The 19,557-nt window shown below is 37.5% G+C and overlaps 1 protein-coding gene across 9 annotated transcripts in view; it reads left to right on the plus strand.

Moving 5' to 3' along the window:
• The window catches only part of ARID4B (AT-rich interaction domain 4B), an 84,820-nt gene that overhangs the window by 19,976 nt on the left and 45,287 nt on the right, over positions 1-19,557 (plus strand). For 7 of the 9 annotated variants that reach the window (XM_061471237.1, XM_061471236.1, XM_061471240.1 and 4 more), the window contains exons 3-7: positions 10,035-10,145; positions 11,385-11,450; positions 12,038-12,128; positions 16,436-16,515; positions 18,734-18,825. In XM_061471237.1, coding sequence (XP_061327221.1) covers positions 10,035-10,145; positions 11,385-11,450; positions 12,038-12,128; positions 16,436-16,515; positions 18,734-18,825 — 440 coding nt within the window. Of the gene's footprint in view, positions 1-10,034; positions 10,146-11,384; positions 11,451-12,037; positions 12,129-16,435; positions 16,516-18,730; positions 18,826-19,557 lie in introns of those variants that run through there. The other 2 variants (XM_061471242.1, XM_061471241.1) reach the window with 2 other exon arrangements.

Raw genomic sequence — 19,557 nt, forward strand, 5'->3', positions numbered from 1 at the left:
TGAGGAGAGCCTACAGACTAAGTTGGGAAGCCATCAGCAGTCAACACCACTTGCTTGAGTTTCATGGCGTGGTATGTGCCACATTAACAGTTCACTGCTATTGAAAATGAAACGTGCTATTTCCTCCTCCCCTGGGAAGCAGTTTTTGGGGAAAAATAGCCAAAAAATAAATGGAACATGAGGCAACATCACAGTCTTGCCAGAAAAGGCAACTGATACGCTGGAATGTAGGAGTATTATTTGAAAATTTCGTGGAATAATCTGTTTGCTTCTCTCAAAGTCCAGTAGGTCATACCTACGTCCAGTTTTTGATACCAGCTTGAAGAAATATGTGAGGTAATAAATCAAACTCCAGAGGCAAGCAGATAGAAATACAGGATCTCTTAAAAATATGGTCTGTAGGTAAAATTTACAAAATTACTTGTTTCTTGTGTTTCTGTGGTTTTTTTTCTTGCAGAAATCAGATTAAGGAGTAATCTCTTGAAAACTGCAAAGCAGAATCACACTGGTCTCTATATACAGTATTAATAAGAAATAAGAGTAACAAGGAATATTTAGATGATACATGGAAAACTCTGTAAGCACTGGAATATGCTGTGTGCAGAAAGTGTGGAATATTCATGCCTGTATTTAAGAATAGATATGACAGACATCTGTTACAAATAATACAGCTAAAATGATCCTACTGAGAGGAATGGCCTTGATAACCTTTTATGTGTAGTTTAGTTTTTGTTTGCTTTTCCCAGGGATCTCGTTCATCCTAACTGAATCTTTGATAACGCGGTTAGATTAAATTATTTCAGTGTCTTTGTAGGTGTTTTCTAAACTCATTTTCATAGTTCTTTCTGAATGTCTTGTCCCTGGCCAGCAGTTTTACACTGAATGACTAGGCAGCAGTTAAGGGAGCATGGCCTGTAAAATTCCTTCTGTTTCTGTATGGAGCTAACCGTTTTAGACTACTGGGCTTTCAGTAAACTCTTATGTACAGTCGGCTATCTGCTACAAACACATATTGGCTTTGAACCACAGTGCACATGTTCTTATTTCCAGAATGCTTGTATTTGTGCATAGCTTTGTGTAGAACGGTTGTGCTTAGTTTACTAAATAATCTTTCTTAATAAGAAAAATGCTGTATTTTCACTTTGGTTTATATTTAATTTTTTTTGTTTGTTTCACACGGGTTTACAGTTGTGTATGGCTTTGATATTATTTCTGGTTCCCTAGTTCTCTAGGGTTCTCCTAGTTAACAACAGTGGCAAAAAACAAGTCCAAAAAGCTACACAGGAAATTTTTTTTTTTTAGCGGAATGTTTGAATGTGTTATTCTGTTATATTTTTAATGTGATATTAAAGTTACAGATCAGCTACAGTCATGATTTCATATAAATGTACAAAATAATATTTTAAACTAAATGCTTAGAATTTCAGAATGTAATTTTATCAATTTATAAGTAAATAATATCAATTTATCAACCTGTTTAAACATGATAAGACTTAAAATCATCGCTGTAGGAAGTGAATTGACTTGGGTCAGCGTTTGAGAAATCTCATTCTGCTGGGGGATTTCGAATTAGGATGTCATCCCTTTAGCTTTCCCTTTCAATTTTAATCTAGGAATAAAAATAAATCCTTCTCCCTCTTCCTTCCCAATAATTAGGTTAGAAAGTCTTATACTAAGTATGGAGATAAATGAAAGCAAGATTTCTTTTGTATTTGCATAAAAGGCAGTAATGGTTTATGGTTCAAGGTTTTTTGGGTTTGGGTTTTTGTTTTTGTTTCGTCTTTAAGGTTCAGTTTTTCAACTTCGTATGAATTTGCTTCTGAAGTTTTACACAACAGAAAATAATTTTTTAAAATAGACTGTAGTAAAATAAAGCTCAATGTACTACAATTCCAGTGAAAAAAAGTCTTAATCTGATTTTAATTTCTATTTGCCATTCCTGTTCTTGCTATCAGCTTTAGTATCTAAAAATACTCTTTTTCTGCCAACCATAGTTGACAGTATTTTTATCAGTTATCTAGAATAGATTTGATGTAGAATACAAACAATTCCCCTCACATCTATACTATAAGATTTTGCTGTTCTGAATACTGTTACACTGAATTTTTGTAGAGCTGACTTACTAAACAGAAAACAATCATTAAACTATCTTTGACTGGAACTAGAAATATTGCCAAAGAATTGTCAAATTATTTTGAAGACTGTGTTGTTCTTGGTTTTGGTGTCCCCCTGGACCCTCTTGAGATTTCATTGATTGTTGCTTTTATTTTTTTCAGACTTCACATAATTCTGTATTAGTCAGTTCATTGTTTTGCTTAGGAACAGCCTGGACTGCTTGATTTTTTCTTAAAGTATCAAATAATCTTTGTTCCAGTCCATTTAGAAGACAAGCATATCATTATCTTACCATTCTTTTCAGTGCTTTGAAACATCCCAAGTTTTTCATAGCATAAGCAGTGCCTCTAGACAGAATTGTGGCTCATTTTTAAAACTAAGACAAGTTATCCAGACCTGGCATTACCAGTTCTCTACAAATTCAACTTCACACAGGTAAATAAAAATAATGAGAAACTATCTTGCATTTAAAATGGATACCTTAAATAAAGGAAGCATTACCTGTGATTACTGAATTGAACCTCATGTTTTGGGTCACTTGGTCCTTCATGATCATAGAACCTGCAAATCCCTTCCACATAGCTTATTTTTTACTCAGAGTGGAAAATCAGCTTTTGCACCTTTTCAAATCTTTAAGAACTTAAAGCTAGGCGTTACACTGTTCTAACTGGATAATTAGAAACAGAGGTATCTTCTTTGCACCTGTAGAAAACACTAAAGATTTCAGAAGTTGGTATAGCATTTCCATACATCTGTTCACTAGGTTCTGGCAACTTCCAGCTTGGAATGGGGAGGCAGCGTTTTTGCCACAATGATGTGTTGTATAACATTTGCTTGTAAGACTGGTGAGGTGTTACTTAACTTCCTGTGGATTTTCAAGTGACACTTGAAGTAGGTTTCATTACAAGAAACCTCCTCTCCCTTTTAATTTAGTACTTTCTGTTTGATCATGATGCTCCTACCATAATTTCAATTTGTGGGCAAAAGTTGATAACATTGAACCATTTTCCTTCAGAAATTTCAAAATTACTAGTTTTGCCTTTCCCTGAAATGTGCAACCGTAACAAACAAAAATATCAAGCCAAAATCTGATTTTTCAGCCAGAAGAAAATTTGCCGAAAGCACACTGTTACTACTCTTGGGTTTTCTTGTCACAGCCTTTTTGTATGAAAAACTTCACTGCCCTTCAGTCTGTGTTGTGGTTCGGAAGTTTAAAGAAAAATTCCTTCTCTTTCCTGTTGAGGTGTCCTTTCTTGGAGGTAGAAGATGAGCCAATGTGTTTACTTTTTGAAAGGAGTTTTTTTTTATCTTAGGGGCTTTGGTCTTTGCTTTAGATATTCCATTTGTCTCTGAGGAGTTACGTGTCTCAGTAACATAAGGTTTGTAGAAAGGTTTTGGAAGGTTCTAATCTTTGTCACTCTGAATATACATGAGGAGTGTATTTGAAATCAAGTATAAATGTACTGTCTGCCAAATTGAATATATTAAATATGCTGTAGTAATAGGGTTTGTTTTTTTCCCTGAAGATGTCTGCTATTACTGTAAAGTTGAGTGTCCTAACCACAGCAGGTTGAGCTGTAAGCAAAATCTTGTACTCTTAATTACACTCAGCAATTTAGTTTATGGAGAGACTGCAGTGTGTGGGCAGATCTGTGCTATTGAGTGGAACTTACTGTAGTTGAAAATATTTAAGTTAATAATTCTTACATAAATTAAATATCTTTGTAATTGGACAGAAAGTTTTTCAATTGTTTGAGGGTTTTTTTCACCTATTTTCATGGAAACAGTTCTTCATGGAATCAGAACTTGTGTAGGAGATGTTGGATTTACCCTTGTTTTCAAAAAAAACCCCAAACCAGTATTTTTGCAAATTGAGTCTTTTTGAGCCTTTGTTGCCCCAGTGGTTTCTGAAACACTGTTGAATGGCTTTGAGGTGGCTGCTAATTCTGCAGGGTGGAATGCAAGTTCACATTACCTGTTATGTGAAACTTTTGCCCTTCATTAGAAGATTTAAGGGTCTGTCTGGGTTTGAGGTTGAAGAATAGGCTGTTATTGATGGGTTTTCCCACTAATTTGTGGGACTGAGGACTGTAATTGGAATCGTCAAGTATGTATGGGATGGTTTTGTTGGCAAACTGGGCCCTTCCATCTTATATTATGGAATGTGTTCAAGCCATGAGGAAACACTTCCTTTGGAAATACTTTACGTTACTGTAGATGGCAGAAGAAGGCTTTGCAAGTGTTCCTTTTGAGTGGAATGGATGAGAAAAAAATCAGATGCTAAGCTTTATGATAATTCTTTCTTAAACACAGGAATCTGGATGCTTGGCAGGGGTGGGGGATCTTGAATCTTGAACAAGCATTTCCTAAACTTTGGTTATTGAAAATGAGCAGATGTTAAACTTCCATTTAAAACCTAAAATCAGTCTGTCCTTTTTGGTAGTTGTGGGACTGTTGATTGGTTGTTGGGGTTTCTTGTGGGTTTTTTGTTTGGGTGGTAGGTTTTTTCATGTGGTTTCATTTTGCTTCTTGAAAATGTTTCACTATTTTCTTGAGTCAAGAGTCTTGTAGGATAGATAAACACTGAATTTTGAGTGTTTAATACAAGCTGAAATCTTGGCTTTTCAAACTTTGTACATATGAAAGACAAAGTGAAGGTACAGGCCCGGTTTTCACTTTGCATATAAATCTGAAAGCAGTTCTGCAGGCTTTCCTACTAGCTATGTCTGCTGTGTTTCTAGATTGAATATTTAATCTTATTTTCATGTGGTTTAGTTGGAACATCCTGTGTGTGGTGCAGAGGAAATACAGATTAGGAGATAGAAATAATAAATTCACACATGCTGTATTAGACATGCTTATAAGCAAAGGACAATGTAAAGCAGTTTTTATCAGCTGTTGTACAGCATGACAGACTTTACAAAGGACTTTGAATACAGCAGTGCAGCACAGTTGACAGAGGAGGTGCGAGGGTGATTTCATCCCGCGTAGATAGAAAATATCTCAATGTCTAGAAAAAATGGCAAACTGACCCCTTTAGTAGCCATAAAAGGTATGAAAAAGCCTGATGCTTCCGTTTTAGACTGCAGCGTTAAAATGTTTATTCTGTGTTCTGCAGGGTCTGCGTGTTTCCTTGCTCACATGTGGGAGACCAGAACTATTAATGCCGATGTGAATGTCCAAATGCAGAAGATGTGCAGGTTGTTCTATGATGCGGGCTTCCAGCCATTTATTAGTCCTTCCAGGCATAATCGCCTCAGAGGCTGGAGCAGAACCCTTCCAGCAGCCTGCCTTGCCTGCCAAAGAAAATTCAGCCACTGAATTGGTGGAAATTGCTGACTGGTCACCTAGAGACTGCTCCGTATTTCAGGGGGAAAATAGCTTTTCGGCTGCGGCAGCCTCTGCTGCCTGTAGAAAATCTGTTTGTCCACAGCAGTTGTGAATTGAGATAGCAAAGAAACTATTCATCCTTATTGCTGTTAATAAAGCAGAATTCAGTAGTAGTATGGCGGGTGCCCATCAGTTTGGATAACCTAACGGACAGCGCAAAACTGCAGGAAACTCTTTTCTTTTTATCCCTGTTTTTCTCACCCGAGGGAACGCCAGGAAGTATTAAAATTGTTTTTTAAGGGTTAATTTGGGGTGTACAACAGAACACGCATTTAGCGCCGTTCTGGAGGAACTGCACCCACAGCTGCAGCGCGCCGGGCCGCCCGGCGCCCCTCAGCTCGGCGCGGGCTGCGCAGCGGTACTGGGCGGACCGCGGCTGCGGGAACGCTTCCGCGCAGTTTTGCCGGCAATCGCCTTAAGGGGACAAATTTAGTCAAGGCAATCCGTGCTAATCTGCCCAAGCCCTGCGCGCCTTCGGGGAGAGCGGGCGGCAAGGCCCCTCGTCGGCTCGGGCAGACAGAAACTTCTGGCAGCTTCGCGGCCCGGGTCCCTCCTCTTAAAGCGGTAGAGTCCGCCGGGGGTGTCCCGGCCGGCCCTGACCCGCTGCCGTGCGCTCCCAGGCGCGGGATGCAGTGGCCGTCCCTAAGGAGCTAAGCGAAATCGCTGCGAAGCCAGAGCATGGAACCAGCTGTCCGCAGCTTGTAGTGTTCAGCTTCCGGTAGTCGGCACCCCACTGGAGCAAATGCTGGAGAAAGTCTTGCCCCACCTTTCCAAAATACCCCTTCAGTGCCCCCGGCTAGGCTGCACCCCGCAGTCCCGCGGGAGCGATGCCTCCGGTATAGCCCTTCACCGGTTTCCGTGTGGAGAAGGATGTCCCATCCCCCGTTGTCACCTGGCAGAGCCAGCTCTCCTTACCGTAGCCTGATCATGAATGAAAATAAAACGGTGATCACCCATGTAAGCGCCTGGTGGGTGGTTTTGATGAGGATCTTAAATACCAGCCTTCTGCCAGTACTTATATATATAAAGCAGATCTAGAGATTACCATCAATTTACCATCAACTTCAACTTTTCCCTTCTTCTTGTGTGAACTGATGGATGTTTTGAGAAAGCATAGAGACGTAGAAATACTGAGGGAGGAAATCTGCAGTGCATGTTGAAGCTGCTCTGAATGAATGAAGTTCATGATCTCATTATAAATTAATGATGGTGTGTGCAGGGCATACTTCTCAGTTTTTCTGTTGAGCAGAAGTTTATTGATGATTTCATGATACCCACTGAAAAGATGATTCTTCTTTACAAGTTATAAAGTGCAGAAGATTGCATCCAGACACAAAATGTAAATACAAATTCAGTTTTCCTTAGTTTAAAATAAAATGAAGTTTCAGACTACAGCCCAGGGATTTGGACACACAATATGTAAGCCTAGTACAGTAGTCTCAAAATGAAGCCTTTAATAATTTTAAGAATCTGAAAAAATTTATTTTAGGGTTGTCCAGCATTGGGTCTCCCCCATCCCCTTAAAGGTCATTGCAGTGCTTCTTGTTTAGATAATTTCAATATACTTGTAACATCTTTTTGAAGATTACTGAATTATGTTTTCAGATTTTATCTGCATTTTAACATAATACTTTATTTCTGGTAGCCTGCATTGAACAGCAAAGAAAGAATAAAACCAAATCCTGCCAAAGTACGTAAGAATTAAATAGGCAAAGACACATTCACCCTTAGTGTAAGGATGTCTATTAAATGATGTAAGCACAACGCAGAGAAGGGATAACAGAAAGATAAAAATAGCTGTATACTTACTTTTAATCTCTATCTAATTCTGGTGGGATTGAGTAAAACCTGCTTGAGAACAGGTGACTCATTTAGAGCTCATGAAAATGACAAAGTTGTGGTGAGGACTGTTTGAAATTAATGCCAGGCTTTGATCACTGCTGTTTACTTTCCTAGTTTGCATTCTCTGTGATGCATCACAGTTGTTTTAATTTACCACATTCCACTGATGCTGTCAGTCAGAGGGAAGTATTTTGATAATCTCAGTCAAGTGATTTGGGTAAAAAAAGCCCACATAGTTTGTGTTTCAACAGAATAATATGATTTCAAAAAAATTGTATCCACTGAAGATTTTGCATGGTTATTTAAAAATATATAATGAGTCATAGTGGTAATTACAGGAATGCATTTCATCAATATAAAATTTCTTCTCAAAAGCCAGTACTGTATTTTTACAGTGGTAAGCAAATGGCCCATATGGTTGCTATTCTTTGAAATTACTCTATTTACAGTGGTACGGATTAACTAATTCCGGGGAAAGGAGTTAGCTATTGTAAAAGCAACATCAGGAGGTTTAGGCTAGTGATTGAAAGTAACTTCCATGGTAGTAACAGAAATCAATTCTTACAGATGTTCATTCTTCAAATGAATATTATTTTTTTGGGAGAAGCTTTAAAAAATAAACCAGAGTAGTGATAATGTAATCACTAATATTGGTGTTTATACTCTTAACCTAAAATTCTGGTTTAAAGTTTGATTGTTGACTTGCCTGTTCCTCTGCCATAAGCTTCCAAAAAGGCGAAGATGTAAGCTTCAGATTGCAGACTTAGTTCCCAGTGTTGTAGGGAAGAAAAAGTGTACTGTCTTTTCTGTAAGTCGAACCTAGAATTATGAATTTGATTTGCTGTATAGAGAGGTATAGGCTAATACTGACACAACCAGCTCTTGAAGTGCTTGTTTTTAGGGGAATTCTAGGTATGTGCATCTCTGTGAACCCTTCTGGGATCTGTCTGTCTTCTAAATGTAATCTTCATACTCCATACCGTGAGTTTGGAAGATCGACTGGCATGAAAGATTTACTGGCTGTGCTGGAACTAATGAGTTTCTTCACTAAAGCGTTGGGGAGAGCTGGAAGGATGCTCCCTTTTTAGACCTTTACTGACTTTGCAAGAGAATATATCACTGTTTTCCCTCTTCAGATTTATATTGTGTGAAGCCACCGCTGCTTAGTACACTTTACTGAGAGTACTGTTAGACAAGCAAGGAGGGAGTGAGTTTCAGAATCCCAACGCTTTTAACAAATACCTCATTAATCTCAGTTGAGTTTTACTGTTAAGTCTGGAATAGGATCAGATGCATGTTCATGGATATGTTACTACCAGAGTAGCATATCCTACTACTCTGCATGAAGTCACGCACCATGCATGCAGAGACAGAGAGGGAGGGATTCATTAGAACATTCATGTTTCTGATGATCTTAACAAGTGCATGTTGATTAAGAGTTTCCTAGTACTCTGAAATATATTCTCTTAACTGAAAATGAGAGGTAGGCTTGAACAGAGTCAAGGTAAAACATTAATGTAGAATTAACACTGTAGCATCTCATGACTTTCAATTTCAAGTTTTGCACAACTTCTATTTCTGAAAATAGTTCATCAAAGCATTCAGGTACATACTGGCATGTCTTTCCTTCTGAAGTATTAGAGCTGAAAACAGCCAGTGGGAATTACCTGATGCTGAGTGCAAGCATCTCTGTATCAAACAGTGGCTCTGAGACCTGTGAGGGAGATTATCTCTGTGTTCTTCCCACAGAGAGCCTGGATGTGCCAGAATTGCCTCTTGTAAGCTGTGTTTGAATCCGTAGGAGTGCAGAAACACGATGTGGGCTTATACAACCCAGCTCTGGTTTTGGGCTGCATGGAGGCTTGCAGCTCTTTGAAACGTACCTTGCTCCTGTTGCTTGTCACCTTCTGCCTTACCTCTTTTGACCCATGTTCTGTGAAGTGATAGAGAGGTGTTTCAGTTATCTAGAATCTCCTCCCCAGATTATGCTAGGGGAGGTTGTATGAGAGAGGAGCAGAGCCTTCATGAGCTCACTGCAGGCTAATCTGTCCCATGTTCTCCTAACCCCTGAAAACATTTATTTCACTCCTATTTCATGTTTCCGTGTTTGGGTATCACCTGTTCCTCTGTGGCTTGTTACAGAATATTGTGTTTTGTCTGGGTCCTTGACTTTTGTTGTGTGTTTATCCTACTGCTACTGCCTTACCCTCAGGCTAGTTTTACATTGAGTGCCTACCTATATAATTTTCTTTATTCAAAAGTGGAAAAAGCAAAGTGTCTTCAAAGTTGTTCTACTTACTAATGAAAATGAACCTTAATTAGCTGAGGGAAATCACCACTGCCTTCATGAGACTCACCAGATCTTGAGGCAATTAAAGGATAAGGTAGAAACTTGTTGACCTTCACTATTGCAGCAGAACTGGTCATCTTCTGTGCCTTCAGATGGTGCAGAGGTTGGAGGCTTATGTGGTTCTTGTTGCAGACAGCTGTGATACCATTTTATTATTGTTGTGGTAGTCACTGCATGAGCTTAGTGTTGTGTTCTGTGTTTCTCCTGCAGTGATGTACATATGCTAAGTTTTATTGGGCTGTTTGTAATGCTCTGTCCACAAAAACTAGTGAGACCATGACAGCTATATTGCCAGTGGCTAGTAATTAAAACCCAGTTGTTTTCTTTTCTGTTCCAGGCCATTGATGAGCCTCCCTATCTCACAGTGGGCACCGATGTGAGTGCAAAGTATAGAGGAGCCTTCTGTGAAGCCAAGATCAAGACAGCAAAAAGACTTGTTAAAGTCAAGGTATGTGGTTTTCCTGCGGACGCTTTTTGTGTGGGGGAAAAAAAAGTCATCAGTGTTCAAAATGGCACAACATGAAACTTCTTTACAGTCTCAAGACAGCTTTCCTTTCTTTGAAGGCTGGCAGTGCAGTCTTTGAAATAACACTAAGCTTATCTTTTTGGGGAGGGGAGGTGCTCTGCCCACCTACATGTAATTAAATATATTCTCTTTTCTTTCACTGCTTTGTCGTCTGCTTGCATTCAGTATTTGTGGCCTTCAGTGCCATAGGCTGACCTTAAAGTAATTGATCAGAACATGACTAATACAGGCTTATGGTTGAATGTTATTAGAAAATAGCTAAACCTCCTCAATATAGGTTTAATATGGATTTTTACTTCGGGAATATGGGTCACTGCCATTTAGCAGTGGCAACTAGATAATGCTTCAGGAATAGGATGAAAACTTGATGTCCTCCATCAAAGGCTTGGAATATTTGAGTTCTGCAGAATAGCAAGCAGGGGATCTCACCTAATCTCTATAATGAGTTTGGATTCCCAGCCTTTTTTTTTCCCTGAGTACAGAATGCGTATGATTAAAGCCAAAACCATGGGAAAATACCTTGGGAATACTTACAGAATTTCCTTATTCCAGTTTTGAAAGAATGAAGAGTTAACTGTGCATCTACTTTGTTAACTAGCAGTGTGTAGACTAGGCTGACATTAATTTAAAGGCCATTTGTTTAATAATTTTTAGTTGACAGCAGTGTCCTATACCTTCTTTTTGTGTGTATTTTTCATCTGTGATTGAGGGAAATGGGTCTCACTCAGCAAAAGCCCTCATGATATGGGGTTAGATGTAGGTGCTAAAACTGTTTGATCTCAGAGCATTGAAATATAAATGTTTCTTAAAAAATTATTTCTGCTCAGAGCTTTTCAAACTTTCCTGTCTTGATGTGGTACTAGAGCAGTACAATTCAAATCAAATCACTGAAAACTGCAGAGATCATTTTGAGCTGTTAAACATTGTTGGTAAACTGTCAGTTCTTTTTATATGTAATGAAAGATAAATATTTTGGAAGTTTTGATGATTCAGAAATTGTATCCTCATATTTCTAAAACATATGATTGAAACTGTTTTCAACAAGTAGAACGATTATGGTGGCTAACTGTACAGTGAGTAAGAGAAGGGTCTACTGACATCTGTGTGTGCTTATGCTGCTCAATTGTATCAAGTGATTATCAGTTAAATTATATTTTTTAGGTAACTTTTAGACATGATTCTTCAACAGTGGAAGTGCAGGATGACCACATAAAGGGTCCTCTAAAGGTAATAACTTTGTTTTATATTTTGCTAACACTTAAAAAGCATTCTTTTTCAGTATTTGACATGAATGTATATGTGCAGTATGGGGTGAAAGTGAAAGGTTCTATTTATTGCATGGGCCAGATAATATCATGAAGCACAGAAGGGAATGCTGCAGAGCTAGAGTTAGTATATTCTTCATGTTAACTTTTTCCTTTGTAGCTAAAGGGGATACAAGCATACAAGCTGATGCAAGTCTCTTCTTTTTGGCCTTAAAGCTAAGAAGTTTGGCTGGCTGTGAGTTTTTTAGTCACTGTTGCTTTGGAAAACTCAGCTGGAGGGTTTGATGGGCAAGCTCTTACAGAAGAGAATGACATCACTCAGATTGGTTCTTGTTCCCCACCTGCTGGCAGGAAATAATTGGCTCCGTTCGTTGGCTTATTTTAGTGGAATGAAACAAAGTTTTGTGGGATAAAACATAGTTTCAAGTGAAACTGGAAAAGCATGGTATAGTTAATTTCTAACCTATATCTCTGTTGCTAAATACAAAAGTGTTAACTTTATTGCTTGTTTTAAAAGTTCTCCAGTGCTAAGTGGCTTTTGTATTTTAGGTGGGAACTGTTGTGGAAGTGAAGAACCCAGATGGAACATACCAGGAAGCAGTTATCAACAAATTAACAGATGCAAGTTGGTACACTGTAGGTAAGAGAAATGGTTATGTATTTAAATAAAACTTACGACTTACAAATAAGCTTCTGACCTGGACATACCTTAAGCATGGTAAGAGAGATTTTTTGGAGATGCTTAGGCATTCAAAGTTTGTTTAACACACCCCCCCCCCCAAAAAAAAAAAAAAAAGCTTCTTATTTGGGGTTTTTATGAGAAACTGTACCCCTCAACAATATGAAATTGGGACCCCAAATAAAGACCTAGTGAATTACTCTGTAATTGGTAACTGCTTCTTAGATATTTAATATGCTATTGTTAAATATTCTGAAGCAAAATATGCTGTCATAGTTACTTAAGAAAAAAAAAGTGCTTTTAAAACACAAGCTGTAATACTTACTTTTCCCTGCTCTCAGGCTTAGCCCTGGTAACAGTACTGAAAAAAAGACATAGCTTGTTTTTTAAAGTCTTTTTCTGTTTGTTTTCCCTGTTTTTTAATGTGACATTTCAGACTTTAGATGATGCATCCACATGTCCACAAACAAATACAGCTTTGAAAAAAAATATAATATTTTTTAAAGGCTTTACATACATGGGTTTATGCTTTGATGCTGTGTACCAGTAGATCAGTCTGTCTTGGAAAACTGCTCAACTGTAGAATGAAAATACACATTCCATCTGTTAGTCTTAAGGGTACTAAGGAGATTTGTAGTTTCTTGAGAAACTACATATTCCCTTCCTTGGGAAGGACCTGGAACATGGGAAGATGAAGACCCAAGTCTTGAAAGAACCTTAGCAAGACTTCATTGTTTTTGAGATATTAAGGGTTGTTACAGATGAAGTGAAGTTGAACATCTAGGGGAAGACTAACTTCCCCTAATTGTAGTCCTTTTAGAAAGGAATAGAGCTGCAAGTTTAGATAAGTCCTTCCAGAGAAGTGTTGCAGAAAATACTATCCGTTTTCTTATTGGACAAGTAGAATGTATGAGTAAAGGAGAGACCAAGTTAGGATCAGGTGAAACATGAGGTATAAAGACGAGTTAACAATATAGGCAGTGTTTTTATAATTAACATAGGAGTGGATCAGATGTGAGAGCTTTCAAGAATAAAATGGTGTGGTTGGTGTTAGAACTGTTGTATGTCAATGTTTGTCCTTCTAAGAAAGCATGAGGTTAGCAGTTCAGCAGGAAGAATACAGTAGGAGTCAATGTAGATAAAATTTTATAGGTAGGTGTCATGGAGTTGCAGTCTGTAAATCGAAGTAGATGTCTGTCAAAAATCCTGAACTAGGGAAAATAAGAAGAGGAGATGTAAGAGTTGAGACCAGAAACCATATTTTATAGATAAAAGTAGACAAAAGCATATTGACCTTGCAGAGTAAGTGGCACAGCTGCTGGCTGTGCAATGCACTTTGAAAGAGAAGTGACTCTAGCAGTGGCTAATCAGAATAATCTTTGTCAGGAGAGTAAGTGGCATGAGACTGAAATTATCTTTGCAGACAGTGATGACTTTGCAGATCTAAGTGAAAGTCCTACTTCAATGGGTAGTTGCCATTTACCAGATTTCAGAATCAGCACACATCTTAACCAGCAGCTACCTAATATTGTCCTAGCACTTTTTGAGAAGTACTTGCATTGTTAATGATTTTTGGAATAAAGTTACTGTGATTTGATTAAAAACTTTGTGAAGGGAAAGATCTGAAATAGGGCCTTTCCAGAAGTGCTTACTTAAGACTGTTTATACCACTGCAGCAGTGACATGTAGCATTTAAAGGAATAATTATTTAGGACTGCTTGAGAACTCTTCTAACACAGAAGTATGGGCAAGGCTGCTTCAAGAGCACCTTTGTCTGTCTTATGTTCATAAGATGTTGTCTGAATAGAAATTATACATCAGTTTGTCTACATGTCTTTTTTGGTGCTACTTTTCTACCAGAGGAAGATAGGAACTAAATAAAATAAATAAATAAATAAAACCCCAAACCCACAAAGAGCCCCCAACTGATATAGCCTTTTTAAATTAATATAACACAGTTATGTAAATACATGAAGTGTCCTTAGTTTAATTGTCAAAACTCAAAGTTCAAGGTATTCCCATCCTGGTAGCCAGATACTGTTTTGTCATTCATATAAACATGTCTTTAGAAAGTTGAAGTGATACTTTTAACTCCATTTATTATGAGGGAAGAAAAAAATTGTAAAATTGTTTGCTTTACTAAAAATTCAGAATTGTGCATTTTCAAAGTAGTCTTACCTCCTGGAGTTTTCTGTCATTACATTGCTTTTTTTCAGAATTCAGAGTGGTTTTATTTGCATTAAGTTGCCTTTTTCTTTTTTTTTTTTTTCCCTTGCAGTCTCAGTGTAGGTCTTCTTAAATACATCACACTCCTGTATTCTGCTCAGTGGACTGTTTTGAGGATGTTCCATTAGATTAGAATGTCATTACAGCCATGTGTGCTATGGTGGCCACACAAGTCTTTCAGGAAGGTTGAAGCTTTTCTTTTGAATGTATTCATGTAACAAAACAAGATTAAGAATGCCTCTGGCAGGGAAGAGGCCACAAGCAGATTACCATAAGGATACCTAATGTGGCTACCTGCCTAGCTCTGAATAGATTTACCTCTGTTGTAGTCAGTTTATCCCTTGAAGTGGATAGATTTATGTGTGGGTTTTTTTTTTTACTTTCTCATTATGTAAGGAGACTGTTATGTTAATTAACACAAACTGAATTAGGAACCTGCTGCCTTCTACTTCACTTAACAAAGGGGGAGGCTTCATTATGTGATGGCTGTTAGAGATGCAGCTCCAAATCTGTGTTTTCTTGTACAGTTCTTACCCTTGATACTTTTCAGCAATTTTGGAAGTGACAGGTGTGCATCCATAATATTTTATCACTAAACAGTACTCAACAATTACTGTAGCAATTACTGTACACAGACTACGGAATGGCAGTCGCAAGGAGGAATTCTGTTCATCAGCAGATGAATTTTAGATAGGCATGAAAAACAATCAGAAATAGGCAAAATTTACTTTAATATCAAATAAACACTGTTCAAGAATTTTGATGTACCTTGTTACTTTTATATTTTTATTTGAATTAGTAACTATTGAAAATAGAGTATAACACCCACTATCTGAAAGCCAGACATGACTGAAAATTAATCTCTGTGGTCTTGCCAGGTATCTTTTGCTAGTTGACAGCCATTCAGTTCTCCTAATGCTGTTATTGTGACTCTTATTTGTGGAAGTGTTTACATATTTTTAGTTTCCTACCACATAATTGAATTCTAATGAGACTGAAAGAGTCAGGCTTGGCATTACTTTGACGGACAGAAGAGAAGATTTGAGTGAAGGTGAAAGAGACATGTTAAGAAATTGCTGAAATGTTTTTAATGTAGTATTTTGATCTAATTTTGGGGTTGGGTGCCCAGGAAAGTGTTCAAGGTTATAGCAGTGTGGGACCAAGAATATAGTTGCCACTGGTGTGGAGAAGAAGCCAGTTCTTGTCCCACTGGACAGTGTAAGCATAGCCTGAGAGTTAAAATTTATCATGAAGTTTTTATCTGTTAAGTACCTGTAGGAGACTTGACAAAACCTTACTTTATGTATGATCACTTTACCAGCTTCTGAAGATCCCACCTTGAATGTGAGCAGTGCATTTCAGGATTAAAAAAAATTAAGTATATAGCTGAGAACAAATGCGTTATGAACTTGTTTCCAGTTGATCTGGAGATAGCAGAGGTAGCAGAAAATCAAGAAACCAGGAGCTCCACAGTTCTCTCACTACAGCTGCTTTTAATGATTGCACTTTGACGATTGTCATCTTCCTTAGGCTGATGTCACTGTTGTTTTGTAGTCAGTAGAGAAAGAGTCAGTTGTTGAGTCAGAGAAAGATGTTGAACTTCACGCAACATTAAACTGTAGCTTTTCCTCACAATATCTGTGTTTCTCCATAGTAAGCATAGCTTGCATATGACTATTGTAGGAGTTCTGGTAATGTGATGAAATTCTGTAAAAATTGAAAATGCTTGAGGAGTATTTTTTTGATTCTAGCTTGTGTTGATCTTTAGTTTTTGTCCTAATCAATGAATTGTCTGCTCAACTACCGATTACTTTAGATTGCATTTAACATATGTGGGCATGGAGTAGCTACAGTGAGACAGCAGCCTGTGTATGTCGTTGATCTTTACAAATGCTTTACTGAGTATGCAGCAGTATCCAGGTGCACAGCTTTGTTTTAAGGACTGGCTACAGGAATATGTATCTCATTCTTTCTGACATCTAATCAATCACTTGTTTAAAAAAAATGTTTTTTTGCTTGCCTCACATCTTACCTGGTGACAGTGTTTGATGATGGTGATGAGAAGACTCTTAGACGCTCTTCCCTGTGTCTAAAAGGAGAAAGACATTTTGCTGAAAGCGAGGTAATTGAAGAATTTTTATATGACATTTTTTTATTTAGAAAAAATATAAAGTGATATTTTTAGTACCTCAGTCTTCATTATGTTATGTACATCCATGCCACTAAAACCCAGGGTTACATAAAATAGTCTATAGGGTCTGGCTGCTTTCCTTTGTGTATAAAAATATCCAAGTGTTCACTGGGGAAAAAAAAAAAGGTACATGAAAAAATTAACGTACATATTTGGACATAAGTTCTGCTGGATTTTTAGGTAAATGTTCAAGCCTAATTTGTAAAAGCTAATAAACTTGGTAGTTCAGTCCTTCCTTTTCTTTTAAAAGGGAAATTATAAGTTGCTGTTACCTGTTAATTTGAAGACAGTTACCAGTATTTTAAAGCTGGTTTGTTTTCTTAAAGGTGACTTGCATACTAAAGTATGTAGGCAACTGTAGTAAATTTCAAATAGTTGAGATTTCACAATGAGGGTTATTCCTACTTATTATGTAAGACAGTCTGGACTGATGGGCAGGTTTATGTAATCATGTAAGCTTATTGGAAAGCCACTGAAGACTGGGATTTTTTTTTTTTTTGCTCTACATGAATATGGTTTAGTATTGTAGATAGCAGAGCTTGTTGCCTGCCTATTGAGTTCTTGTGAAGGTTCAAATACCTTCTAGGACCCTAAGTCAGGATTAAACACAGGTAAAGAAGAGGGCCTAATTAAATGCCTAAATCTGGATTCAGATATAAATGCTATAATTCAAATATTTGTGGTGTTCCCTCAATTAGCTCTTTGTCATTAATGATTAGCACTTCTGACAACTAGGTTGATTCTGTTCCACAGTTACTTCTTTAATATGGTTTCAGGAGTACTACTTGCACAGTAAGCAGGCTAAAAGTTTTAGTGTCTGTAAATTGCTTTGTGACTCATTTGGCTGAACAAGAGTGATTTCAGATTATTTTGTCAGATTCAAAGAAAGTGTACATTCAGGTGACTCCTACTCTTTTATTTTGTCATCATTCTGATGGACTTAACTTTTAATGTCTTGCCAGAAGTCACTGATATACAATTCACTGTCACCATCTCTCAATGAAGCACATTCTGTGCATTTCTAATAATCACCTCATGATTGCACAGCTACTCAGCAGGGAAAATTGCATCTCCAATTTCTTCTGTAATTAGACTAGTGCCACACAGTTGTCTTGTTCTGATGTTGCTTTAGCTTCATCTCTGACTTCCCAAGTGTGTGGGATCTTTTAGTATTTCCACCACCTTCGGAAGTAATCATGCGTTTACTTTAAGATTTAAAAGCCATTTTTATTGTCTCTATGTCCAGTTCTGTCTGACACAAAATACTTTTGAGATTCTTGTTGGTGTTTTATGTTTAAAAATTAATACACGACTCAGAAGTGTAATTTAGAGTCCACTATATTCTTTGGAAGGCTTTATGCCTTCTTTCAATGAAAAAGTGTAATTGGCTACGCAAGAAACCTGTCTGTATAGGAGCCTTCATATTTGGAATCATTTAAACAAATAACAGCAGTCTTACGGAAAGTAGGTACTGCATGTCCATGGAATCCTTTTGTTGATGCTTTAGCATTCTTCCTGTAAAGAGAAAGTCCTTTCTTTCTCTCCTTTTTTGTCTTGATGCTAATATAGCATCAGTTAGCACCATCTCAATTATTAATGTAGCAACCTCTTCAAAATTGTTTTAGAATCATTCTCTCCCATATCAAATTATGAATTACCAACAAAAATATAATTGTCATGTTTGTTGCTACTGAGTTATTTAGCAGTCTCATTACATAGGAAATCTTGTTCATTTATGAGTAGATGATGGGGTTTTTAGTCTGATGGTAGGACAAGCAAATAAGTAATCCTGTAGAGATGAAGTATCCCAGGTCAGTAAAGTACCCGATAACCTGACGCTTAATTTTGTGTTTGAATAGTTGAAAGGCAGGACTTCTGAGAAGAACTGTCTGTGTGTTGGAAAAAGTTAATTATTTGGAGGTAGGGAGAAAGCGTTGAAGCACCTTCCCCCCCAAAAAAAAACAACAAAACAACCCCACGGTATTTTTAAAAATGAACAGTGCTGTCTATGCTGTACTTACATATTTCTTTTATAATTCTTTACTGGCAACAATTACTTTAACTAGATTATACAAATTCGTGGTTCGGAGAGTAACTTATACCAGGCTTTTTTATATGTGTATGTGTATGTATTTTTTCATTTCAACAGACATTAGATCAGCTTCCACTCACAAATCCTGAACACTTTGGGACTCCTGTTATAGGGAAGAAAACAAACAGAGGAAGGAGATCCAATCATATGTAAGTTTAACATATTCGTGCTGTACGTTTTCAGTTCTGAAGCTTTCAGCATGTGTAGCTGTATGTTCAGGTTTCTCTTACTCAAAAAACATGAAAGGTATTGATTAGCATTCAGACTGAAAGTCAATTTTGTTTGCGTTGTTGCATGCAAGAATTACAAGTCTTCATGTAATCAGGTTTTAGAATAGTGCCAGGTATAGGCAAGGTGAGGTTTTGTTCTTGATTTTGTTATTTAAGTAAAAACCCGAAGTTAGATATCAACTGAAATTACATTGTTAAGCTACATTCAGAAGCTTCTCTGTAGTAGAATATTAGTATTATAAATGCTTTGGACTCAAATACAGTCTTTGTCCAGCTGATCTGAAGTCTTTGTAGGAGGTACTAGAATCCTCATATAGACCTTTGGTTTCTCATTACAAAGTCTTTGAAGGCCTCATCTATTTCTCTTAGAAAGAGGTGAACAGTAGTAGGGTTTGCAGCAAAGCTTATTGATAGAAAAACAGAGTTCAAGAGCTGTGACTTGATTTCCTAGGCACTAAGCTCTTGGTAGTTGTGATCTTGGAAAAAAAAACCAGCGGTAAATACTCCACTGACTGTTTCTCTTTGTTGTTTGTGGGTGGGTGGGGGGTTGTGATTTGGTGAGGTGGGAGTTGGTTGTTTTTAAAGTTCTGAGGTGGGGTGAGAAAGGAGTTCTCATGCTTCCTTTCATGCTCTTGTCATTTCAGTTGTTTG

The sequence above is a fragment of the Pezoporus flaviventris genome, unplaced genomic scaffold (genome assembly GCF_033815535.1).
Source record: "Pezoporus flaviventris isolate CSIRO_AGI_PZ_B2104156 unplaced genomic scaffold, CSIRO_AGI_Pfla_v1 ptg000066l, whole genome shotgun sequence".
Lineage (NCBI taxonomy): Eukaryota > Metazoa > Chordata > Aves > Psittaciformes > Psittacidae > Pezoporus > Pezoporus flaviventris.